Source organism: Fundulus heteroclitus, unplaced genomic scaffold (assembly GCF_011125445.2).
Source record: "Fundulus heteroclitus isolate FHET01 unplaced genomic scaffold, MU-UCD_Fhet_4.1 scaffold_82, whole genome shotgun sequence".
Taxonomy (NCBI): Eukaryota; Metazoa; Chordata; class Actinopteri; order Cyprinodontiformes; family Fundulidae; genus Fundulus; species Fundulus heteroclitus.
In genome coordinates, this window is record NW_023397274.1 from 898812 (window position 1) to 926400 (window position 27589).

General features: G+C 42.5%; 1 protein-coding gene across 4 annotated transcripts; it reads left to right on the top strand.

Moving 5' to 3' along the window:
* The first annotated feature begins 810 nt into the window (after nucleotides 1-810).
* rfx3 (regulatory factor X, 3 (influences HLA class II expression)) lies at nucleotides 811-27354 on the top strand. 4 transcript variants are annotated; one of them, XM_036134447.1, is made up of 17 exons: nucleotides 811-971; nucleotides 7406-7521; nucleotides 7615-7703; nucleotides 11777-12035; nucleotides 17937-18011; nucleotides 18332-18513; nucleotides 18629-18748; nucleotides 18836-18960; nucleotides 21931-22046; nucleotides 22205-22320; nucleotides 22444-22595; nucleotides 22681-22778; nucleotides 22896-23045; nucleotides 23135-23343; nucleotides 23449-23602; nucleotides 23749-23791; nucleotides 25990-27354. In XM_036134447.1, exons 2-17 carry the CDS (start codon nucleotides 7411-7413, stop codon nucleotides 26268-26270), a joined length of 2280 nt encoding a protein of 759 aa, XP_035990340.1. In that variant the 5' UTR covers nucleotides 811-971; nucleotides 7406-7410; the 3' UTR covers nucleotides 26271-27354. The 4 variants fall into 4 exon arrangements, with proteins under 4 accessions (XP_035990340.1, XP_035990337.1, XP_035990338.1 ...); XM_036134444.1 differs by having other exon boundaries at nucleotides 22441-22595; nucleotides 25990-26270; XM_036134445.1 differs by lacking the exon at nucleotides 811-971 and adding an exon at nucleotides 1126-1517 and having other exon boundaries at nucleotides 22441-22595; nucleotides 25990-26270.
* The last annotated feature ends 235 nt before the right edge of the window (nucleotides 27355-27589 follow it).

Sequence of the window (27589 nt, forward strand, 5' to 3'; positions counted from 1 at the left end):
AGTCTGAAGTATTTTTAGGCATCTAGCAGGTTTTCTACCAGGACTGCCCTGTATTTAACTTCATTCATGTTCTCATGTAGCTTCCCTGTCCCTGCTGGGGAACAAGCAACTCCAAAGCATGATTCTGCCACCACCATGTTTTATAGCGGCTAAATTTTACTCTTGTCTAAACAGAGCACCTTCATATTTTTCTCACCAGAGTTCAGATTTGTGAATGGCGGGACAGTTTTCCATTCAACAAATACTGCCATCTGTGTTATGGATATTGGCATATTGGTTTGACAACTTAACCCTGCTTTTAAGGTACATACCTGACTTGGCTTATTCACTGGTCTTTACGATCCTGTTTTGTTTTTTTTTTTGTTTTTTTTAACCTATGTTTTCTATCAGACCTCATCTGGGACACAATCGATTTTATTGTTGGGTACCAGAGTAAAGGACATATGTACAACACATTTATTAGATTTTTATTGGTGATTAAATAAAAACAAAAGCCACATCCCTTTGTTGGTTTGTCATACACAGTCCCAATAAAATAAGTGGCCTGTAATGTTGCGAGAAAATGTGAAAACGTTCATTGCATGAAATTATTGCTCTTTACAAGGAGCATAAATAGCTGGAGCTATTATATACATATCATTATATATTATATCATTATATACATATTACATATATTTTGATATTTTGTATTCTATTTTAGATTATATATATATATATATATATATATATATATATATATATATATATATATATATATATATATATATGGCCAGTGTGTGCGCGCCTAATCTCCTCCCACCTGCCTGGTAAGGTTCCGCGCAGCCGGTGAGTTTTATAGCAACTGTTGCCCGGTGAGGCAACGCCATAGTCCCCGTAGTCCTGGCGACTGTAACCCACCAACAACAACCTCTCGCTCCATCATTACCACCTCCTCCACCATCCTCATCTTCATCAACCAGTCCGCAGCTCAGGTTTGCTTCAAACTCTTTTTTTTTTGTTTGTTTGTTTGTCAACCCGAATGCAACTGGTTTGTCCCGTCACTGCTTTTCCTTTTTCTTTTTTTTTTCTTTTTTTTCTTTTCTTTTTTTTCTTTTTTTTTTTTTGGAAGGGGATTTAGAAGCGCCTCTGGTTTTGTGTTTTGTCTCGCTGCCGGATAATAGCTCGGGTAGTTTGCTAGCCGATGGGGTGTTTCTTTGTAACGTGTTAGCCTGCTCGCTATGGTTTCACTCTGGCATTAGAGCCGAAACTACATTTGTAGGCTCGCCGAGAGCTGTAGCGCAACGTTGTTGTTTTTTTTTTTTTGTTTTTTTTGTTTGAGGAGTGGGCATTTCCTACGCGTATATCCCCCGTGTGAAGTTGCCACGCTGAAGCGGTAGCAGCCTTCTCGGGCTAGTGAATGATGCTAGCTGGTCAGCTGGAGCAGGAGCAGGTGTCTGTTGTTGCTAGGCTGCTAACGCCAGCGATGCCCCTGCTCACAATGCCTGTTGGGTATTCCATTTTGGGGGGCTAACGTTGCGGTGAGATGGCAAGTTTTTTTTTTTTTGCAGGGGGGGAGGCTTTGGGTTCTCGTTAGCCGTGCAAAAATCTCTACGCCGATTAGCGAGGGGGGGTATGGGGGGGAGTGCTGTGAGCTAACCCAGCTCTCACTAACTGGTTGACAATAGCTAAGCCATTACTTTCCCTTTTGTCTTAGGCAGCAAGATAGCTTCGCTAGCTCTCCATCTGCCCTCTTTGTGGAATCAGATGGCTGTGATAAGCTCCGCGATAACACAGGGGCTAAAGTTGTGCAGGGGCCAGGTTTGAAGGGAACATAAGCCCTAATTGATTAACATTTGCCCGTGTTTGTCGCTTAGTAGAGAATTTATTCATACTGATCCCACGAATTGAAAATAGACGGTATTATAGCCTTGTAGTTGATCATAAGATTGGACTTGAATTTATGCACTTTTTATATTTCCATACAAGTATATCTTTGTTTTCCAACCCCCCAGAAATGAACTCACTTTGTATAGTGAAGACATGACTATGTCTTATTACATTGATGTGTATGTTTATATTGGAGATTACAAAAATAACTATAATAGAGATGTGCCTGTCGGTCAGCCGGCATGTGGGATGAGCCAATTCCCTCTTGATCAGGAGAAAGCTCTTCATTAATGTATGGTTTTATTGCATTTCATTCATTCATTAAAACTAAGCATTCCCAAAGTTCTCAATCTGTAAACGCATCCAGCTGCAGGATATGCGTTGATGCACCTTTTTATGTGTTTAATGAAACCCAGATCAAGGTTGAGGACGTGTGGTTGGATCTCATAAGTCATCAACTTTTTTTTTTTTTGGATTCCAACTTTCCATCTTCCATGAAAATAGGGGTTGTTGGTTGGATGTGCTGAAGCCCTTGGGGAAAGTGGGGGAAGAAAATCCAAATGTGAATCAGCAGGTCAGATTTTGAAAACAGGAAGAAGAACAATTGGCATCGGTATCGGACAGGAAACAGTTGATCAGTGCATCTCTAATTGATAGTTTAATATTTTTAATTGACTTGCTTAAGTTATTAACTACAGAAGGCTTCACGAGTGTTATTTACTACCCGTTCCAGTCAGCTATTGAATTGATTATTCCTGTTTTCAAGCTGAACTTTAAATGTTCTCTTCTTCTCTATGTTATACCACCGTTATTAGCTAGTAGTGCAGAATACAAGGGCTGTTTATTACCTAAGCATACAATAACCCAATTTCTACAGAAACTGCATTATGTTTGTGGGGGGGAATTGATGTAAGAGTAAATACAAACATTAAACATACATTCAAATTTGACACATAATTAAATGACTATTATTATAAGACCTAGTGTGTGGGTGTGTGTATATATATATATATATATATATATATATATATATATATATATATATATATATATATATATATATATATATATATATATATATATATATATATATATATATATATACCTAGAATTGGGAATATTAAACTGTAACACCTTTTAAGACCCAGATACCTTAATCAGTCTTTGTTGAGTCTGTTACTGTTAAATTCAGTAAATTTCTTTTTTTTTCAGTTTTTATTATTTAATAATAATTTATTTATTTATTTATCTGAGCTAGTTTCTCAGTGTTGCATCACATTTATTCTTGCATGGGTCCACTGGGTCTATTGTTCACCTATTCAACCCTCTGATTCCCATTAGGAAGAGAAAACAGGTGTGTGTGTGTGTGTGTGTGTGTGTGTGTGTGTGTGTGTGTGTGTGTGTGTGTGTGTGTACACTATGAGATGAGGGTAAGGAAAGAGAGAGCAGGTGCGTCTCTTCTAGTGTGGGACTCAAGACCATCCAAATTTCTCTTAATCTGTCCTCAACAGAGCAGAAGAGGTGTTTAACAGTAGACAAAGAACAAGTAGTTATCATCTCAGGTGTGAATCCTCTTACTCCTCATTGTGGGAGAAACATGGGTTTGGTTGGACCTAATGACACCTGAGCCATACTCAACCAAACCAAAAAAAAAAAGAAAATGTTTATTTGTTGACGTCTGTCCAAGCTAAATTGGGTCACCCCCCCTTGACCACATACACAATCAAAACAGGATGTCAGGGACCGCCAGTTATCAGATCATGTTACCACTTACCTGTGGTCCAGGAGGGCAGAAATAGTACCGTGCCACCTGCTGCCTGGATCCTGTTGCATTTCCAATCACTTAAAGAGGCCCTGATTAATTCAATTATTCCACCAGCCATTTTCGTGGCCTCGCTGCATGTTTGCTTTGTGATTTTCCACGGCCTTCCTCGCTGCCATGTAAATTAATAAATAACAAAAATCATTTGTATGTGAACCAACTGTAGATTCTGCAGTGACAAACGTGCGTCTATTTAAAGGTCTCTTCTCTCTTACTACCTGTATTAAACTCTTTTTTTCTTTTTTCTTTTTTGGTGACTTTTGACATTTAAACCCACACACAGAGTCCGATTATTTTTTTTATTTTTATTTCTTAAAGCAGTAAGATTTGCTTTTGCACTAATGCGTTACAATCAGCATTAGGGCTCCTTGCGTTGTAACTCCTTTCCAGGTTTCTTTTGTATTTCTAAAACCCCCATCAAAACAAACACTCCTTGGCGTACCCTCCACCTCTTCAGCTCCAAATTGCGTCTCCCTCCACCTGCTTTCCTGCTATACAAACACCTGATCAAGTCATTGTGTGTGGAAAAAGAGGAAGAATTTTGTCTCTTATGCACACAGTCTTGTTCCCGTGCTCACGTGTCTTGGCTCTACTCATTACCCTCCAACTTTGTCATGCATGATCATTACTTAGGCAAATTGTAGTCCTTTGTATTTAGTGGTAGCTGCGACTGTGAACCTTTTGTGCTTCACGTTTTTTTTTTTTTCCTTCTTCTTCTTCTTCTTCTTTTTCCCCAGGATGTAAGCAGGAGAAATTGAAGGGAGGAAACTCAGGGCAAAATTCTGCACTCCTTGGTGGCTTTTGTTCCTCTGAGTCTTTGTAGGGCTTGCACTTGCTCAGTGGAGCACAGCATTTAAGTGGGCCACAAGGGAGTGCCTGAATGGTGTGGCAGGAGGTGTGTGTGTGTGTGTGTGTGTGTGTGTGTGTGAGTGTGTTTTTGTGAAGGGGGTTGAGGTGAGGCAACAAGGGTGTGCTGTGATGCAGGGGCTCCTTTTCTCAATTAGATGGACTCAGCTGGGACTGGGGGTGCTTTAGATTTCAAACCACGCTATGCAATATAATTCCAATATTTTTTTTTTTTTTGCTCCACGTGTTTCTTGTTTTCTTCTTCTTCTTTGTATCAGGATGTGGTAAGGTATGAGTGACAGGTTGGAAAAGTGCTGCGACATTTTTCTAAGTTTAAAAAAAAAAAACTTTCAATAGTCTTGATGTCAGAATTTTCTCTTTAAGCTTTACACACAGGTGGGTTTTTTTATTTTATTTTTGTTGCCTGCCTGAGAACCTAACATTTCTACCTGGACAGTAGGGATGGGCAGGAAGGCCAGAGATTCTCAAGGTTTTCTAACTTTGAGTAATAAGAATTAAAGATACACTGATCAGATTTTTTTTTTTTCTGGCAGAAGCTGATTTGTTGCCGTTCTTTGAGGTCTGACCTGCTGATTGCAGTTAGTCCCAACAACTTAAAACCCATGAAAGGAAAAATAAAATGTTGTGCTGCGTGTTCTTTGATGGACGTAGTAGTTTTGAGTCCAGGAAGTGCAAGATTAGCCCTACTTCTGTATCTCCCTGAGCTTTATCCAACTTAGTTTTGTTGGTGCAGGAAAGTGCCTGCTTTTCATAGATGTCTGCTTTTTTTTTTTAAATTAAAGGACTTTATAAATGTATAATTACCGTAGTTATAAATTGAAAATCTTGTTGGTTCATATTTTTGGAGCATTTATTGAATATAAAGGAGAAAAAAAAAACCTAAGAGGCTTCTTTTCTTTTACAAATGTCAGTATTTGCTAAACTCCACCTTGTCTTTGGCCTATATGAGTTGTTTTTGGTCAGTTGTGGCATTAGTTATGGGTGGTTCTCCTTTAGGTGCAGCAGGACTCCAAACTGAACCATTTCTAAACAGGCCAAAAAAACATCAGGAATGCATTTCATTGCAATACTGTTGCTTAACAACTATGCTGATGATATCATGATTACAATTAACCCCCATTGTTGTGACTGTTTCCTTTACCCTCCTTTATTATGCTGCCCACACCACTTTGCAAGCAACAAGGCAACATTTGCATGCATGGAAGATACCTGGAAGACGATACCCTACCAAGATATACCTTCAAGCAGATTTTTACCATTGCGATTTCAATCACAATTCGACATATTGTGCAGCTCTAGCGTGTAAAGTTTGGTAGGCTGTAATATCTCATGCGTCCTTGCATTAAGTCTCTGCTGGCCAATAATGTATTTAGCCAGTTGAATGGGCTCTCTCCACCTTCTGTGCCCGCGTTGTATAAAGATTGTGGCGACCAAGACGCTAAAGTTTAAGTGCTGAAGACATCTAGATGATGGAAAAGGGGAAAAATTAGGAAAATGTCGTATAGCCGTCATTGCAATATCCAAAAATAATATACCAATTTTATTTTCTAATATGGTGCAAATGCCATCTTTCAGCTAGCTGACTGGCAGTGCGCAGCAGCAGGTGGATGTTACTCCATGCTCCATACGCAGACTAACTTTAAACTGCTGAAGTGACAGAAAAAAAAAAAAACTTGTGTACCCTGGTACAGGTGGGCGGCAGACGGCTTCCTGAAGGTGTTCGAGCTGCTGCACTGAAAGGCAAAGGTTCTGCATTTAGTGATTTTAATTTTTTCATCTTGCACCTAGTTTGGTTCTTGTTACCCCGGCACGAATAAAGCGAAAGTCTGCATAGAAAGACCGGTGCAGTTGTGAAGGTGATGGAAAGGGGCAAGCTGTCCCTGGAGTGATTTGAAGCTCTAAGGAGAACCAGCTTAATTAACCAAGAGAGGCTTGTTCATGGAAACTGTGATGGGGGAGAAGATGGCCTTTCCCTGGAAGGAACGGGCGATGGCAGCGGCACTATTATTAACTCACAAACATGGGTTAACCTCAAGTGGGTCCTCTGGTTCCTCCCTGCAGATGTTTTCACCTAGACGAGTAGAAGTAATTACTATATATATATATATATATATATATATATATATATATATATATATATATATATATATATATATATATATATATATATATATATATATATATATATATATTCATTCTGGGAGTTTTCCTTTGTGATTTTGAGGGTCTTTTCTCAGAGGTGATGTTGCGCCTGTCAAAGTGTGGAGTGGCATTGGAAAGAGAAGCAGCATCTATTTAGAGTCGGTTAAATATTAACTTGTTTTATGGCTGCAAATGGGGAGACAAGACCATGTGTCAGTGATGCATGAGTCCCTGAGTACACTGCGTACCGCGGGGCAGAGGCAGGTGTTTGGGTACAGTCGGCCCGAGCGGCTTTTTTTTTTTTTTACTGGCATCGATTTGGGCAAAACAGACCTGGGGCCTTTATGGTGACACTTCACGTTTCCTGTTCTCCCAAGATCAGATTGACATTTAGCCGTACAGAGCAAACTCAGATGTGGGTGATTGCTGAATTTTGTGGACAAAACATTTTTTGGTGCAGCGCCCGGAGGATGGGTTGAGTTTTGTACTTGTTGAGGTGTTGTTGTTTTTTTATGCCTGCTTTTCCAGCTGGTTTGTGTAAATAAAAGTTGTCACCGGTAATCAGGGACCAGCTTTTTACAGCATTAGGATTATGATATGGTCTTCATTACGTCATAAAGTTGATTCATCTGTGAAGCTTGCACACCACCGAGACTATCATCAGTCCTACAGACGGTTTGTTTTGTGTTTTTTGTTTTTTTCATTCAGGCGCCATGCAGACCCCTGAAGCAGGCGCTGACTCCACCTCCACTGTCCCCCTCCAGACCGCCGTGCCTGTCCAGCCTACCGGCTCCGCCCAGCAGGTGCCTGTTCAGCAGCAGCAGGTACCGTCCTGGCTCCATGTTCGCACCCGCCCCGTTTGCGGCTCTTAGCAGATTCGCTGAGTAATGTCAAGCTTTTGCCCCTTATTTCGCCAGGCGCAGACTGTTCAACAGGTTCAGCATGTTTACCCAGCACAGGTGCAGTATGTGGAGGAAAACAGCGGCGTCTACACTAACGGCAACATGTGAGTCAGGGGGGTTTCCCAGCTCTGCTCTGTCACATTTTTTGAAAATGTCAACACTTCGGCCCTGAATCCCCGTTTTCCTTCTTTTCGAGTCTCTTCAAGTGACCATTCAGGTCACAAAGTGGGTGATGTTATAGACAAGCAGAGGTTGTTTTTTTTTTGTTCATCTTGTTTTTCTTATCTTGTTTTTTTTCCTTTCTTGAAGAGTTTGCAGGCAGATGTCTTGTTATATTCAGTCCCCTGAACGTGACCAGAAGTAGGCCGGTGTTTTTTTTTTTTTTGTTGTTTTTTTTTAATATGACGATTCTTTAAAATTGGTGTGAGGAACGGGGTTACGCACATAACCAACAAATGGGTCCAATCTGGGCTTGTCCTACTGTGATAAACGCGCACACATCAGTGTATGCACACACACAGACAGACAGACAGACAGACAGACAGACAGACAGACAGACAGACAGACGCAGACCTCAGCTACTGGTTGAAACATTTATGTAAGGGGTGCTGGCGGGTGATGGGCAAGCACTGGGCTAATATCATCATGTAGCTGCTTTAAGGCAGGCCTGCCTTAGATTGCACCACCTATGGGACGTTTATCGCCTGCAGAGCTTATTAGACAGCCAACGGAGAAGTTACGTGAAGCAGAACTGTGTTTCTAATAGTCGGTTGCTTGCAACATAGCACACATAAAGTGGCTCGCAAAAGTATCCCCAGTCCTTGAAGGACTTAAAAACATTCAGGCTTACATGTTTAATGAATTGGGGTTTTATGTGATGGGACTGACACAGTATGGCATATATTTATATTCAGTCCCTTTTTATGCTAATAAATAAAATTCTTTTGGAAACCAACTGGACAGCTATTTGCCCTTTTATGGAAGAACACCGCTGTGCTCTGGTCAGATTATCAGACTACACGCAGAACGCTATGTTTAGTTCACCCAAACACACGATCACCACCATTAGGCACGGCGTTGGCAGCGTCATGTCGTGGGGATGCTTTTATTTAGCAGAGACAAAAAAAAAAAGCTGGTCAGAGTCAACAGAAAGAAAGATGGAGCTATACACAGGGAAACCCAGGAAAAATACCTTCCAGTAGGACAATAATCTTAAACACACCGGCAGATCCACAATGGATTTTTACAATGGTTTAGCAAAAGCGTACTCATGTCTTAAAATGGCCTAGTTAAAGTCCAGAGCTAAAGTTACCCAATCCCTGGTAAGACTCGAAAATTGCTGTTCACAGATGCTCTCCGTCCAATCTGACTAAATTTGAGCTGTTTCCTAGGAGGACAGAAGTAAAAGGTGGTTTTATAAAATATTTACTCGGAGGCACTCAGTATGAATGCAGGACACAATTTTCAGACTTTGATTAAAAGAAACTACCTGAAAGCCATTTATCAGTCATGTTCTACTTGGTGTTGGTCTGTCACGTAACACCAGAACAAAATACATCAAAGTTTTTGGCTGTCATTTAGCAAAATGTGAAAAAGTTTCAAGAAGTACGACTACTTGTGCAAGACATGGTTACCAAATAGTTTGATTTTTAAAGAAAATGTACCCTTTTTCTGCCTCCCCTTGCTAATGTTTTGTTTGGTGCAACCAAAGCATGACTGGTATGCTAAAATAAATAAGAGTGAAAATACTTGGTGGGTTGACTACCTAACTCATTCTAATGTTTGTATTCGTATAAATCCTACTATATGACTTATCCAGTATATTTACATAAGGAGGGAGGAACATTATTATAATTTTTTTTTTTTTTACAAAATCTTTATGCAGCCAGATAAAAGACCCACTGAGATCAATGCCTGTTTCACAAGGGTGACCTGGCCAGGAAAGGCTATAGGACGTGTAATAGTAGACAAATCAGACCCTGTACACATGTAGCCAGGTCTTTATAAGATGAATATCTCTCCCACATCATTTTTGAAAATGTTGTGCACATGTTATCGTTTTCATAAATGTTTTTATCCAAATAAACCCAAACAAATACGCCACTGAGGGTTGTTTTAAACATGCCAAACACATAGGCAAAGCTAAAAGCTTTGTCAGCCAATCAGAATTCTTCTAACCAACCATGTGGTCCCTCCGTATTAGAAGGGTGTAAAACAGCTGACCTGCAAGCACTTTTCACCATTGCACCTCAAAGAATTGGAGATGCAAGCAAAAGTTAACCTGACCCTTGCCAGATGTATGTCGCTCCGCCTAGCTTCACTTACATCCATCTGGGACCTCTCCATAGGAATTGCCTTTTTTGAAGGTAGGCCTTATCAAAAATCCTTGCATATGATTGGATAAGCCACTTGTCTGTCATCTTTATCGACGTGCTATTTCAACCACTCACACCGAAGCTAACCCGTGACACTGTGAGAGCGACGCAGGATAAAACAAAACTTTTTTTTTTTTTAAATGTGTTTGCGGCTCTAGTGGCACGTGTTTTATTGACAGTGAGCTGACAGGAGGAGGGGAGGAGACAGGCGGCAAAGCACCGTGGGTCGGAGTCGATCCCGGGTCAACTGCATCGAGGACTAAAGGCCTCCTAACATGGTTCACGGTAACCGCTTCGCCACAGGCGCGCCCCGGAAAACAAAACTTGCCAAATCCGGTCGGGAGAAGGGCGAAAACATGGTTTCCACCAACAAAAGCCTTCAGAGGCGTTCTCTGATGTTCTTTTAATGAAACAATATCAGATAGATTGGACAACACGGAAGAAATAGCAGCATCAATGTTAACGCTTGCTTCCTCGATGCGAGCCGCCATTGTTTGAATCAAAACAGTCTCACGTCACGGTCGCTTCTCCACTACGTCACATCTATGAAACTCCAGACCTGCGTCCTGATTGGCTGGACAATAAAATTGGTTGGAGAAATCACTCTCTATGGGAGATGTCCCAGATGGATGTGAGTGGAGCTAGGCAGAGCGACATCCGTCTGGCAAGGGTCAGGTTAAGCAAAAGTTGCACCCTCAAGCAACGCAAAAATCAGCACCTCTATCCAGTATCCATTTTCCCTCCACTGCATGCCCAAGTCAGTAGTTATGTGACGTCAGCGCTGCTTTATTTTTTGCAGGCTGAAATATGCCGGACGCTAAAACTCAGCTTTGCCACATGCAGACACAAATGGAGGATTTTCTCAAATCTCCACTAAAATTGTCTTTTGGTGCGGATGAAAGGCCAAAACGTATAAAAATGTATTCGCTTCCCCAGGTGTCCAGCTACGTGTGGGCAAGGCCTCAGAAAACAATGACAAAACACCCCTTAGAATATACAGTTTAAATGAATTCATGAGTAAAATTGAGGAGTTACTGTTTTAGTTACAATCTCTAGAATTTAAGATCATACCAATACAATACCAATACAAGTTTTAAAACCTAGGCACTCTGCTGTCTATTTCTTAAGGTAAAGCTAAAGGCTCTCGTTGAAACCAGCTCTGACAGCTTCAGCTCAGGCTGGAGGCCATTCCAAGCAGAGAAGGTAGAAAAACTGAAAGCTTTATTTCTCGCTTCGGTTCGAACACGGGGTGCAGACAAATACTAAATATCATCTGAGCGTCAGGCGTAACAGCTTCTCTGAAGAAAAGTGCATAAATAAGTGGGATCCAAACTAATACGAGCCTTTATATACCAGTTTAAGTCATCCAGCGTGTCGATTTAGGGATGGCATGCCAGCTTTAGCATACAGTTCACAGGGGTGGATGAGGAGGCTACAACCAGTGATAGATCTCGGAGCACTGCGGTCCTCCAGAGTCAAGGACCGAACGAAAAACATCGTCACAATCAAGCTCTAAAGGGGGAAACGTGATTTTATTTTTATTTTTCTATAATAGAAACCAATCTTCACCCTTAAATTAGAGATCAAATGTTTAAGATGAACTTTAAGAGAAAGCTCTGCATAATTCATTTAATCCCACGTATTTATTAGCAGATAAATTCTTAACAACCAGAATATAAACCCATTAAGGTTGCATATATATCACCTCCGGAAAAGCCCATCATCATTTAACAGTGCCGATGCACTTTGAGCGGTGCCCATAACGGTTTATTTATCTGACTACCGACCTCTCCTCTGAACAGAAGAACCTACACATACTCGGAGCCGCAGCTCTACAGCCAGAACAGCGGAGGGAGCTACTTTGACACGCAGGGCAGCTCGTCGCAAGTGTCCACTGTGGTGACGTCTCATGGCATGACCAACAACGGAGGGGGGAGCGCTGGAGGGATGAGCATGGGTATGGCAGGTGGTCAGGTAATCAGCAGCAGCTCCGGGGCTTACCTGATGGATAACGCTGGACCCCATCCTGCCACCCAGACCGCACGGGCGTCTCCAGCCACCGTAAGTAACACGGCACCTGTGGGAACGGGGCTGCTGCGTGCGTGGCTGTGTGTATGGCTGTTTTTAATTCTATATATGAATGTTTTTACAACCACTCACATCACCTTAGATGCTGGTCCCATTGTTCTGTATCAGTGTCTGATTTCTAGTTTAATCAAATGCAGCTCAATAGTCTTGGAAATGGCACTTCATATTAAAACTCAACATTTGTCTCATTTTGCTACTTGTTTTTTTTTTTATACCAGGTTGCTAAAGTATTCAGTGAACCACAGAGGCTGCATGTGACATCATATAATGATCTAACTACTACAAACAGGTTCCTAAGAGCTATTATGACTAAAGCTTTAATAAAATTGCTTGATATCTATTTTTTTAATTGGATCTGTTTGGTTGAAAAGGAAACGAGGTGCTAAGACATGAGAGACAAGTGGCAGAATGATGAGAAAATCAAAGCTCTTCAGACACAAACACTCCTAATTAATGCCCTGTTTGGATGTAGCAGAGTAAACAACACAACAGCAGTAATTTGAAAGCATAATTTGGATGCTTGGGACTGAAGTTTCAGCACCACTTATGTAGCGATGTTCAGAGTCCCATGACTTGCTTGCAACAAAAACAAAAAAAAATGTCACCCCATGGACACGCTGCACGGTTTTCACAGTCCTCGCAGATTTTGGAAAGACTCGGCATTCACTTTTTAGCAGGCTGCTTTCAGCTTTTTGCTTAAAGGACCGACTGAGACACTTAACAACTCCGGTAGCTGAGGGATCACAAACCACAGAATCTTAGAATTAAGACTGATCCACTCTCCCATAAAATTAAATCTTTGCAATTTGAAATTGTTAAAGGGGCCTTCTCCTCTGGAAGAGTAGAACACAAGCAAAGATGGCTGTAGATCAATTCTGTTTGCCGTTTTCTGTTGAAATGGAGGACCATTCATACTCTTTGCCCAGCAAGAGGGAAGAGAAAGTAAACGAAAGAAAAAGAAGTAAAAAGCAAGAGAAAACGAGTCTATATCAGTGCAGCTATTATTACCAGGCAGTGTTGTAGTACTCGAGTCCGAGACTCGAACTCGAGTCCGAGTCATTAGCTAAATTTAGAGACTCGTGACTTGACTTGGACTTGAGCACTGATGACTCGAACTTGGACTCGGACTCCTACATTCAGATCATTCTGACTCGGAGATTGAGAAAAAGACTCGACTTTTTTTAATATCATTAGGCTATAATTTTAATATGTCATTAGAATATTATTTGATGTATGATTTTAATATCTAAATGTCGTACCGCGCACGTGACGTCACCATCTCATGAGCAACGCCCCTTGCCGCTAAGGTTGGGCAAACAGTGTGAGAGCGCACGTAGCAACCAGCCGTTACACATGCAACAGATACGATATGACCGACTTTACAGCTGTTAAACTTTCACAAGAGGATGTCCAGGCGCCCATTTTACTGGTAGAACTGTGGAACAACATACCAACGTTCAGCTCAAACGATGGATTGAGTGTCGAGGGCTTAGAAAAACTGGGAAACGGGCCGAGTTGATAGAAAGGTAAGTCGATGTTTTTCTCCTGCTCGGCGTTCATTGCGTCCTCGGCCGTTTTTTTTTTTCTGTTTGTAGTCACCGTCCAGGAATCGGTATAAATTGTCCGGCCCGCCGAACAATTTAGTCCGGTCCGGTGGCCAAATGCATTATCATTATCCAACGGCTGTATCTCCTCGCTGCACCGACCGATCTTCACCAGATTTGTTGTGAGTAATGGGGGAACGCTGCCGAACGCGTTTGTGGGAATCGCCCGGTGGACGGGCGAGGAAAATGCGTGACAGCATCTGTGGTGGCGGGCGGCCGGCCGGAGCCGCGGCGGTGCGCGAACCCCGCCCGCCGGCCGGCACCGCGCCGGTGGCCAATAGGTCGGAGTGCGCTTGGCTGCGAGGGCCGATCGACGCCGCTTGCGGCTTTAACATCCTTCATATGCGGCCTATCAGCGTACCTCGAGTCGCTGTTGCACGTTCCATAACAACAATATTTAAAAACCATGGTTAGGAGACGTCTTAGACTTGGAAAAAGCAGTAGTTTTACCGAGTAAAACCAGGGTAACTACAGCGAAAGAGTTATTAGTGCAATGGAATGTTACTGATTCATGTCATACATCACACGTCACGGCATGTTCCTACAACAAACTTGGATCAATAAGTGACTCGACTCGGACTCGACTCGGATGAGTAGTGGACTCGACTCGGACTCGACTCGGATTTTTTTTTTAATGACTTGGACTTGACTCGGACTTGAACACTGGTGACTCGAACCTGGACTCGGACTCGAGGCATAGTGACTTGACTACAACACTGTTACCAGGTGGAGATTATTCATGAGGGAGCGGATTCAAAACGAATGTGAGGGTTGCAGGCTTTCTGCTGGACAGCATGTACGTTAATTCAATATAACAGTGAAGTTTATTTTGCCGTTATGTTAAAAACAGAGCAGTGTAGTCCAGCAACTACCCTGTCCTTCTGGCAGAGACAGCTCGTTTTATTCGTCTTCGTCTCCCTCCCAGGGAGCACGTGGAAGAGAGGCGGAGGGATATATCAACCGGCCGATTCCCCGTAGCGAGACCAGGTCTCTTCACTCGTGTTTATAGTTCAAAAAAAGTGAGTGCACATTCAGAAATGAGCTCAATAAACAAGCGGACTTGGCAACAGTGCCAAAAACCCTTTCGCACAATGACCGTAGCTATTAGCAGCAGCTAATGCCTAGAAGACATGTGGACATTGTCACACTCATTATACTCCAGCTTATTTCGTGCTCAAAGGAGCGATAAGTAAGATATTTACTGTAAAATCAACCTAAATTATTCTCATTTGTCGACCGGGATGAAAGTAACATTCCCTATAAACAATCGGTCCTCTCCATCAGCAATGTCTTAGTCACGTTTTTATCCTTTCAAACCTAGAGGTATGGGACTACTTCGGTTCAGAGTGTAGCCCGTGTTTACTTCCTGGTTCCTGAGCCAATCATATGAGAGTTCCCAGAGTTCCCAAAACAGAGTGCAGCATTTGGTATCTTGGCAAAAGAGCAGCAGCCTGCTAACATGGAAGCCAGAAAGAGAACAGAATACAGCATCATATACCTATCCTGTGAAAGTCAAAACTCAGTGCAACAACAGACGTTAGGTAAATGGCGGATGTCCGTGAAAGGCATTGTGTGTGTTGTTCTGATTTTGACCACTAGGTGTCATTATTACTTACTGTTCCTTTAATGGCGAGGTCGTTTGTAATTCATTTAGGACACCACTAGATGATGCCCCAGTGTGAAAATCTTACACATCGGGGCTTTAAACCTTTAAATGTGTTCATTGAATTTCTCAAAAGATCATTTTATTTTGATAGTGCTGTTTTATTTGTTTGTTTGTTTGTTTGATAGTGGTCGTGTTTAATGTTTGTAACATTTATTATCTCCTGCGAGGTTGTTCGTAGAGTGACTTTTAGTGCCGGCTTTAATCTAAACATGTTATTTCTCGCTTTGGCCTGGATTAAGTAAACAAAAACAGAAGTTATGATAAATAACGATAAACGATAAAATGATAAAAATATTTTATTCAGAAAAGTCATCTAATTAAACCACTTTGCTTTAGAAAATACTGGCTGTTGTTTCATGTCATTGCAATTTTACCTTTGTTAAAAAAAAATCTAAGTTAAGTTTTGTTTATTTTAATGAGGTCCATCATTATATCCTCTGTTTTAGTCTTAAATTTTCAAGTGTCTGTTTTGTTTATCCTTTTTTTTATCATAAAGTGTTTGTATTTTGGTTATTTAATTACAGAGTTGAGTTTGTTTTTAATTGTTACGAAAGTAATTTTGATTAACAAAAAAAATAGTAAAAACTGATCACAGTTGATGTCATGTCCCAGCCTCTCTTTCATTGTTGGCAACATGCGTTTGGAGTTGGTTCGGTAATCTGTTCAAACTATCACACTGCATCCAGATTTGGCTGAAAGATTACAAACATCTTCGTTTGACTGCGAGTGAGGCCTGATCTGGTCGGTTCCCCTCACACATTTGCAGATTCCCACTGGTTCTTGTGCCGAGTGTCCCTAACCACTGTAGACTGAGGCAGACTTTCCCTGACTGGGAATCTGGGGTAAAAAAAATTGGGCAACAAATGGCGTAGTGTGTTGGCAGCAGCAGCAGCTTTGAGCCATTTAAGCAACTCTTATGTAGAGTTGGGTATCGATAATATTATTTACAACAGAAACGCACGGATGTACCAGAAACGCACACAAACAGTTACACATAACTTCCCATGTCTCTGAGTCAAACTTTTACAGCTGTGGTGAGTGGATGTGTGCTTGATGAGTCCTGTGTTGAGTCAATTTTAAAAGATGGTACACACTTTTCAGTGTTAAGCTTTTCTGCATCAGGACAGGGTAAAACTGATCTGGTCTTTAATAGGTTCCAAAAAGACAAAGATCTGACCTCAGGTGCGATAAACACACAACAGATTCCACACTCGTATTATTTATTAGGCAAAACTAATATGGCTTGTAAGGGAGAAATAAGTATATACACCGCATGATTCGATACCTTATAGAACCACCTTTAGCACTTGATATATTTGTTTTCTGCATAAATATCAGTCTTGTTAGGCTGTTGTGAACATCTTTACCCAACAATGCTGCACTGCTTTCATAACAAAGGATTTAATATAGAGAGGGTTTCATACTCAGCTAACAGACTGCTAGTTGACCCAAATCCTGGTGCTGTAAAACCAGGCCAAATCTTCACCCCTCTACCGCCGTACTTGACAGCTAATATAAGTTATTAGTATGGTTTTCACCAAACCTGCTACTGTCCATCATGACCAAAAATTCTGACTTTTTGCTCTCATCCGTCCAAGGGACAGCGGTCACGTGGTTCATTCAGGTGCCACTTTGCAGACTGAACTGAACTGAAGTCATGCTGATAGAATCTATTCAGGCTGGGGCAGCGAAGCCAAGGTGGGAACTTCCTGGAGGGGGCAGTAATGGCCTCTACTTTGGGGATGATTATAATCAAGGAATAACATCATAACATAGTTAAAAGTTTAAAAAAATTGTTGATTTTTTTTTTTTTTTGCATGACATAGGCCATTTAAACGTTTCCCGTTTGTAAGTAAGCTTTTCTGGATTTGGATCGATGTATTGTCTTTTAAACCTTGCTTCGCATTGATTGGCGGCAACAGTTGATTCCTGAAGATCATTGCTGATTTCGGTCCTCAGCGCTGTGGTAGCACGTCCCTGTATCCTCCACTAGACTGAAAACTTTGCTGAGCTGGAGCAATACAGCTGGAGCGTCCTGCAAATTTAAAAGGCCTGCTTTCACAGAGAAGGGCCACATTTACTGATTACTTTAGCAAGAGCAACTGACTTCTACTTTCCATTTAAAATCCTACGGAGGCAGGTTTATTTATTTCCCCTCTATTTTCCATTCTGACTTTCACATTGGTTTCTAGGTGATGACTGGGAGGGTTTTTCTTTTGTATTTTCGGCACTTTCGGTTAGACTTGAATACTTCGAGAATCCGCCCAGACCAGATCAGTTTTATTATGCCCTGATCCATAAATCCCTAGAGTTGAAAGAAGGTGTACTTCCTTTTTACAAAAAACTCTATCTGTCCTGTTTACCTGTTTACATTTGCCTGTTTCATTGCAAAGCAAAATGTTCCTAAAATGCCAAGAATTCCTGCTCTGCTTTGGGTTAGCGGTGCTTGCTTTGGGATCTTTACTAGACTCTTCATTTCTTCATTTTTATTTTTTGCTTAATGCCGGTAATGTGTTTGATTGGGCTCTTTTAGTTTTCTTGCTTCGGTTTTGATTTCCCCTCCCCCTCTTACATTTTGTTGTCCTGTGCTTCGTGGTTTATCAGATTGAAATGGCGATTGAGACGCTCCAAAAATCTGAGGGTTTATCCAGTCAGAGAAGCTCGCTGCTCAACAGCCATGTAAGTTGCTTTTCTAAACGCTCGCTCTCTCTCTCTCTCTCTCTCTCTCTCTCTCAACCTGAACTTTCGCTAGTCTCGCTCCCCTCTTTCGCTGCTCTGCCCTTTTCTCTTCGTTGTAAATCAACGTTCGGTGTGGTGCTTGCCGTTATAAGTTAGCGTTGCTTTTAAGTCGCCCGGCTGCGATAGGCTTATTTTTTTATTTTTTTTTATTTGCAAAGCTGTCGTGGAGCAGCATCAGGTTTACAGAATGGTACCCAGAGCACTTTGTGTACACAGTGTGTTTAAAGGTGAGTTAAAACGCAAATGTTCCCCTCTTGTAGCTCCAGTGGCTGCTGGACAATTACGAGACAGCAGAGGGAGTAAGTCTACCACGATCCACCCTCTACAATCATTACCTGCGGCACTGCCAGGAGCAGAAACTGGACCCCGTAAACGCCGCATCTTTCGGCAAACTCATCCGCTCCATCTTCATGGGACTCCGTACGAGGCGCCTCGGGACAAGGTCAGCCCTTTTTGGCTTAGATTTCATATTTTCCCTTTCTTGGCGATACTAAAACCTTCCGTGTACGTCGCCTGATTTCCAGTGAACTTACCTTTTTTAGGTTTTTGCTTTGCAGAGGGAACTCGAAATATCACTACTACGGTATCCGTGTGAAACCAGATTCCCCGCTCAACCGACTTCAAGAAGACATGCAGTACATGGCGCTCAGGCAGCAGCCCGTTCAGCAGAAACAGAGGTAGAAACGCCTTCATCCGGCGGCCCCCCCGCTGCGACGCGAATCACGGTTGTTAGAGATAATAAGGCTCCACCAATGTGGTTTCAGGTTCAAGCCGGTGCAGAAGTTCGACGGCGGCTCCGCGGACAATTACACAAGCGGGGGGCAGCACCATCCTGGAGCCGCAGAGCAGACAGTCATTGCACAGAGCCAGCACCACCAGCAGTTCCTAGGTCAGCTCGAAACGCTGTTGTTTCACTATTTTTAAGATGATTATGATGATAGGTAAAAGGAGAAGGAAAGAGTTTCCAGATCGTGATGTTCCATATTAGATTGGATTAGACGGATACTTTGATATTCCCAGGAGACAAATGGTTTTCACACGGTACCGTATGTTGCCAAAGCAAAACATAATTTTCAGCGTTTAAAATGGTAAGTAGAGTTTAAAAAGGTACAAAGAAACAAACGGGATAAACGTGTGTTGGAATTATGTAAAACGAATAATTTTATATCAGGACATAATAAGATGAGCTGGTCTTTACCAGATAATGAATAAATGAATTCTTACTTAAGGTGTACAAAAACCTAGGGCTGGACGATAATTCAGTAACAATATATATCGATCGATAGAAGTGTGGTTCAATAGAATAAAAAAGGGGTCAATAAAAAGTTCAATAAGATGACAGTGCATTCTAGCCTATCATGTCAGGTTAATACTACAGTCATTACATCCTCCCAACCAATCACAAACGCAGACCCAGGAAAGCTCTGTCAGCCTTCAAAAAGTTCAGAGCACGTTTTCTTTTTTTTCTTTTTTAACACTTACAGTTTTGGTAAAATGCTGATTGACGGAAGGGTTGCGTTTAAATCCATTTATTTCAGCACTAAGCAACAGCATAAAATGGTCATGGCTACACTTAAAATGTATGTTTTGATTTTTTTTGATAATTATCTATATCGATCATTATGATTTCTATTTTATCGATATGCCTTTTTTTTTTATATATATATATCGTCCAGCCCTACAAAAACCTTAAACATATTCCTCTCCACCATTAAACAACGCTGAAATAGCAAAACTTTAAGTGGGGGGAAAAATACGGTACCTCCCATGATTCACCTACCTATTGAACCACCATCAGCTGCAGCCAGAAACGTTAACAACTTGCTTCAGTTTGTTGAGTTTTGCAAGCATTTACTTGTTGAGCACCTTTCGAATCGGATCAATACCATATATGGACTTTGACTAGGCCGATGCCGCTTGATTCAATTTCCTTTTCATCTATTCTGTTGTAGCTGTGTTGACCCGTTCGATGTCAATGTCCTCTTTATGAACTGCTTGTGGGCCAGGTTTTAGCTGGCACACAGATGGCAACACATTTCCCTCCAGAATCCTTTAGTACTGTTTGACTGTGAGGTGGCCTGGTTCCATGCCACCTCGTTTGGCAGCTGGTATGAGCCGTTTGTGCTGAATTGCTGCTTGGTTTTGTCCGAACACAGAATATAAACTTTCTAATATTATTGCTGATTTCTTTCCAAATTGACATTGTGTTACCACTCACCAAAGAGGCATTATTTACCCCTTGAACATTTCCACATTTTCTCACATTACAACCACAAACATATTTTAGAGGAATCTCATGTGAAAGACCAACACTAAGAGGTATACAATTGTGAAGTGAAAAAAAAAAAGGTATGCATGATTTAAAACAATTTTTACCCATAAAAAACTGAAAAGTCCGGTGTGCAAAAGTATTCGGCCCCCTCTTTCTCTGAAGGCAACCAACTGCCTTCAAAAGTTGACTGACGGTTGCTGATGACCACCTGAGTGTAATCTAATCTCAGTACAACTACAGCTGCTGTGTGACGGCCTCAGAGGCCGGTCAAGAGGATATCGGGGCGCAAACAGCGTCATGAAGTCCAAAGAACACACCAGACAGGTCAGGGACAAAGTTTTGGAGAAGTTTAAAGCGGGCTTAGGCTATAAAAATATTTCCCAAGCTTTGAACATCTCACAGAGCTCTGTTCAATCCATCAATGGAAAGGGAAAGAGTTTGGCACAACTGTACACCTACCAAGACAAGACCGTCCACCTGAAATCACAGCTGAACAAGGAGAGCGCCGACCAGGTATGCAACCAAGAGGCCCAGGGTGACTCTGGATGAGCTGCAGAGATCCACAGCTCAGGTGGGGGAATCTGTCCACAGGACAACTGTTAGTCGTGCTCTGCAAGAGTGGCAAGAAGAAAGCCATTGTTAAAAGAAAACCATTAAAAGTCACGTTCGCAGTTTGCCAGAAGCCATGTTGGGGATACGGCAAACGTGAAAGAAGGTGCTTTATGCAAAACACTGTGGGACACTGCACATCACTCTGAACACACCATCTCCACTGTCAAATATGGTGGCAGTATCATGCTTCTCCTCAGCAGGGACAGGGAAGATGGTCAGAGATGACAGGAAGACGAATGGAGAAAAATACGGTGCGATCTTTTAAGAAACCCTGTTGGAGTCTGCAAAAGACAAGACTGGGGCGGAGGTTCACCTTCCAGCAGGACAGCGACCCTAAACATAAAGCCAGGGCCACAATGGAAAGGTTTAAAACTGAACATGTTCACGTGTTAGAACGGCCCAGTCAAAGTCCAGACCTGAACCCCGTCGAAAGTCTGTGGCAGTATCTGAAAACTGCTGTTCACAAACGCTCTCCATCTAATCTGACTGTGAATGGGGAAAATTTTCAGTCACTGGATGTGCAAAGCTGGTAGAGACATACCCTAAAAGCCTCACGGGTGTAATTGCAGCAAAAGGTGGGTCCACAAAGTATTGACTCAGGGAGGTTAAATACTTTTGCATAGTGGCCTTTTAATTTTTTTATTTGTAAAAAAAGAAAAAGAAAAAGAAATTAAATATTTTTTCTGCTTCACAATTGTATACCAATTTCTGTTGGTCTTTTACATAAAATTACAGTAAAATATATTTATGTCTGTGGTTTAAATGTGACAATATGGGGAAAGCCGCTGTATATAGTTCATGATCAATCAAACAAGTACCGGTACTTTGATCTGCAGCAGCTGGGCGCCAGTTTCCTTCTCAAAGCTTATAGAAGCAATGGGGGTTTTTATTGTGTTCTGCTGATGCAAAACCAGTGTACAATATGTGGCTTAGATGAGATCATGTGGCGCTTATACAGTTATCGCTTTTCAACAGATGCATCGCGAGCACTCCCTGACTTTGTAGAGCTGGACCTGGGACACAGCAACATGGAGAACATCAGTCCGGAGGATGTGAAAGCGCTCCAGTCCCTTTACAGAGAGCACTGTGAGGTTAGACTAAGGAGACGCTTTGTTTTCTGTGCAACATCAGAAATGGCTAAGCAGCCCACGTTCATGCCTGTTGTTGCTATAGCAAAATTATTTTAAATGTGTTTAAAATGAAAGGATTTCTCTACAATCTAGATTTATTTTTATTACTCTTTTTTTAGGCTATCTTGGATGTTGTTGTCAACCTCCAGTTCAGTCTGATTGAGAAGCTGTGGCAGACGTTCTGGCGTTATTCTCCTCCTGACACAGTAGAGGGCGCCACCATAACAGAGAACAGGTAAAGGCTGAGCTCTTTATCAGAGGCGCGTCCTGCTGCACCGGTTAGCATTTTACGTTAAAGCTAACCAGGTTTCGTTTTAGAGGAGTTGCTTATGAGTGAGGTTTGCTCCCTCCGCAGCAGCATCAGCGAGATTGAAGCGCGGCTCCCTCGAGCGCAGCTTCTGGCGCTGTGCAGGAACGAGGCCGTCCTGAAGTGGATGAGCACCTGTGACCATTTGATGTACCAGGCCCTCGTGGAGATCCTTATCCCTGATGTCCTGAGACCCATTCCCAGTGAGCCGCAGTCGCACGCAGCACTCAGATTTGCCCGATGAAGCTTCTCAGGTGGTAACTGTTGTGGGTCGTCTTTTGTCGACAGGTGCCTTGACTCAAGCCATTCGCAACTTTGCCAAAAGCCTGGAAGGCTGGCTTAGTAATGCCATGAATGCCATTCCGCAGAGAATGATCCAGACCAAGGTGTACTTTCCAGTAATGTGTATAAAGAATATGCAAAAATTCCCGTACTATGCTTAAGATTAATTATTTATCCGCGTGCATTCATAACCTGAGCTCTTGTGTGCGTTCACGTCACAGATTGCCGCTGTTAGTGCCTTTGCGCAGACCTTGCGCAGATATACATCGTTGAACCACCTGGCTCAGGCGGCACGGGCCGTGTTGCAGAACACGTCCCAAATCAACCAGATGCTGAGCGATCTCAACCGCGTGGACTTTGCAAACGTACAGGTCCGGGCCGTCCCGAGCGCTCGCTTCTTCCGCCGCGTCTCTCTTTTATTCCGGCCCCGCATAAATTTGTCCTTCTCGTCGCTGTACAGGAGCAGGCGTCCTGGGTGTGCCAGTGTGAGGAGGGCGTGGTCCAGCACTTGGAGCAGGACTTCAAGGCCACCCTGCAGCAGCAGAGCTCCCTGGAGCAATGGGCAGCCTGGCTGGACAACGTGGTTACCCAGGTGCTCAAGCCTTACGAGCACCGGCCCAGCTTCCCCAGGGCAGCGCGCCAGTTCCTGCTGAAGTGGTCCTTCTACAGGTCTATAAATAAAACGCTCAAGCATTCAGAGTCTTGTTGTGAATTGTACAGCAACAAGACGAGAACGTTCTCATCGATCTTGCTTTTTTTTTTTGTTTCCTCCAGTTCTATGGTGATCAGAGACCTGACCCTGCGTAGTGCTGCCAGCTTTGGTTCCTTCCACCTGATTCGCCTGCTGTATGACGAGTACATGTTTTACCTTGTGGAACACCGGGTGGCTCAGGCTACTGGAGAAACACCAATTGGAGTAATGGGCGAGGTACAGCTGCACCCCCCCACCTCTCTTTGATTCCGTCCATTTCCATGTTAAATCTCTGCCTGCTTTTCTTTTGTTTATATTCATTATTTTGGATATAACTGTACAACCCAGTAACATCTCCTCTGTTTACAACTCTCTTATTTCAGTTTGACAACCTTCACACCTTATCTCTTGCTAGCATTGATAAAGGTAAGCCAAAAATAAGTAGAAACCGTAACCTTCAAGTCTCCACACTGTCGTCTACTTAAAATGAAACAAGCGTTCACTGAACACTTGAGACCGTCGACCACAAACAGGCTTAACTTGGGTTAATATGTTGAAACAGGAAAGTCGAGGCTGGAGGAAAAAGACTTTAATAAACAGAAAGTCAAACTTTGACTACTAAATTAATAATAAAACATAATGAGAAATGTTCATGAAACAAGTAAAAATGCACCCAAACATGTAGAAAACGGATTCCTACACGTCTCCCGTTTCCAAATGTCCACACTGTGTTCAGCAAAACAGACGCGCTCTGCTGCGTCTGCGCCTCTTTTCTGCAACTAGAAAAGCAATTTGTGGAGAGAAGAAACAAAAAAATGCATTCAAAAGTGGAGATTTCTACTAAACCCGTCCATCATATGACATGGAAAGGCTGTAGCACGTATACAGAGACCTGGCCCTCCGCCTAAATGTGAAACATGGTAGAGGCAGCATTATGCTGTGGCAGTGGTTTTCTTCGACAGGGAGAGGGAAGCTGTGACAGGAAGTTGGCCGGCGCTAAATACAGGACAATCCTGGATGAAAACCTCTTAGGCTACGTTCACACTGCAGGCCTTGATGCTCAATCCTGAGTTTTGTTTTTGTGAAATCGTATTTTTTTGTGTGTCCGTTCACATTTCCAAATATATCCGACTTGTATGTGATCTCCTGTGTGAACTGCATTCATACGCCTAAGTGTCCCGCATGCGCAGTAGAGGACGCAATGACGTCATACGTAGCAAAGCGTGCTCAGTGTTTGTGGAAGTAAACATGGATCGTAATGCTGCAGCGTATCTTGCGTTCTTTACGTTATTCTCCAACCGGAGCAGCACATTACAGACGCAATCTTTTTACGAAGATCGAAAAGGAAAATTTTAGCGACATGGGCGGCTTTACTGATAGGGACTCCATTCATAATTTTCGAATGACAAAGGCAACCTTTATGTTAAGCTGTAGTCTTGCACAAATGCCCTTTGCACAATCAATTCTGCACATACAAATGGTTTTAGACTTAGACAACTTTATTTGTCATTTTGTATGCACAGAGTGCGTACAGAACAAAATTTCGTTTTCATACAGCTTGAAAAATCACAGTGAGTTGCAGTAAATTACAGGATAAGGTGCAGCGGTGATTTTGTAAATAGTTGAAATGTAAACAGTTGAAATGTAAACAATGTAAACAATTGGAGGACATCAGTTTTAAAAAAAACACACCTGTGCACTGTGACTTCTACTGCGTTGTTTACATTTAAATAGCTTACTTTTAAATCACTGCTGCACCTCATACTGTAATTTAATTTCACTGCAATTTAAAAGCTGTATGCAACAAAATTTCGTTGTGTACGCACTCTGTGCATACAAAATGACAAATAAAGTTGTCTAAGTCTAGGTCATGTGCGTCTGAACGGATCTCTTTAGCGCTCTCACATAAAAACACACATCTTCGGCAGACATAGCAGCGAGTAAATGCGTTGCCGTGGTGCTGTATGGACTTGCAACAGGTGCTTGTTACGGCACAATAGCCAACCTCTTTGGCATAGCCAAGTCCAGCGTTAGTGACGTTTGTCAAGTATCGGTGACGTAAAGGTCGGATAAATGCGACTCGGCCGTACAGACACAGGTCGCATTTGAAAAGATCCGATACGTATCGGATTCAGGACCACATATCCAAGCGACCTGGGTCGCATTTAAAAAAATCCGATCTGTGTTGTTCAGACTGTCATGAAAAGATCAGATCCAGGTTGCATATGGGCAAAAAAAATCGGAATTGGGTCACTTCAGGCTGCAGTGTAAACGTAGCCTTAGAGGCTACAAAAGACTTGAGACCGGGATGGAGGTTCACCTTCTAGCAGGACAACTCTGAACGTACAGCCAGAGCTTCAGCATTAAAATGGCCTAGTCAAAGTCCAGATGTAAATCCAATTGAGAATCTGAAGCAAAGGCTTCAAGACTACTCTTCTTTGACTACCTCCATCCAATCAGATCGATTATTTTACTGTTTTGCGAAGTAAAAGCCGGGTTGAGAAACAACTAAATTGAACCTGTCATTTCAAGTTTTGATATTTTATATACATTTGGTGTGAAATGTTAGATCCGGGAATTCAACGCTAAATAATAAGCTCCATGTGCCGCTTTGTTCCGTCCAGATGAAACCAGCGGGATGGACAGTGACTTAGAAGAAGACACGGAGGAGTCCGGGGAACCTCTCCCCAAGCGGGAGAAGCCCGAGCATGAGGTAATCCAGGTGATCCAGGTGGGGGCACTGGAGGACGGGTCCCACCCTGTGGTGGGCGTCGTCCAGCCGAGCGTTCTCCACTCACTGCCGCAGTCCCTGCAGGACCACAGCGAACACATCTTAGCGCCCTCCGCTGGGACTCCCACCATCCGCCACTGCAGCGCCACAGGCAACACGTACGCCTCCGTTTGAGGGTCCGAGGGGCACGGCTCACCTTGTCTGCCTAGTTTTCCCCGTCTCACTCTTCACGTCTCTCTCTCTCTCGTTTCCGTCTAGATGTCTGCATCTTTTTTTTTTTTTTTTACATGCATTGTCTCTGTTTGCGCTCTATCCCAGCGTAGTGGGTGGAGGAGCGACCCTCTGGCCAGGATGTGCTCTGTCCTTGTCTGTTTGGATTCTGGATGTGTAGTCACCTTGTTCAGTCTGAGGAAGGGAACCCGGAGGAAAAAGGGACTCGAGTGCGCCGTTAAACGTTTCCTCTTCAGACACGACTTAACGCTTCTGTCTGTGTACACTGACGGGTTTTATTCCTTCAAAACTGCTGATGTCTCAGAGCTCAAATCCACGTCGCTAGTCCCAGTAGAGCAAAAATGCATCGACTCATTCAAAAAAAAAAAAAAAAAGCAGAAAAAAAAAAAACTCCACCTGTTGTATATAGTTTTGCTTGTCTTTTGGATTGAGATTACTCCAAACTCATGGTGCTATCATTGTGGTTTGTTTTCATGGAATTTCTTTGTCCTTTCTGATCTCTGTCAACATGCTGATAGACTTCTGATGGAACGGGATGTTTCCGAGTATTGTATGTAGCTAGAAAACAAAAGGGGTCAGTTTACGTGCATCGCAGAAACGATGGGGAAACTTCGGTTTGACAGTTATACGGTAGCCACTTGCACAGAAACACTTGCATCTCTTAGCGATATGAAGAAGAAGAAAAAAAAAAAAGTACCTGTACTGCTGCTTTTGTGTATAAAGACGATATTGGGGATGAAACTTAAAAAAAAAAAATGCTTTTTTTTTTGTGTTTCGTTTTTTTCCAAATGCACAGCGTGCATAATGCTTGCCTATTAGATGCTTCGTAATGTGGTTTTACGTGACGCAGTCTCGAAAGTAACTCGGCGGCCATCTTCCCCTGTTTTTGCAGTTAAGTTCGCAGTGGACCAAAAAAAAGACAAGCACCAGAGGAAGATATAAGCGCGAGCCTCCTTATGCCACACGGATGCTGTTCCCTGTCCCGCAGTGCCATGTCGCGACGCAGAATAAAAAAAAAAAAAAAAAACCTTATATAGAATGTCAGGGATTTAATGTACCTCGGCTTTATCATAGTGCCTTATCCTTAAATGCAGCTCGTCCGCGTAGTCCTGAGGTCGCCCAGCCGCAGATTTGGCTTTCTGGTGACTCGTGGCTGGATTTGGGCTGGCTCATCAGTTCTTTGTTGTTGTTTTTAGTTCGTTTTTTTTTTTTTTTTAACTTCTGAACCTATCCGAGTCACGGTTTTAGCCTTGTCCTGCCCT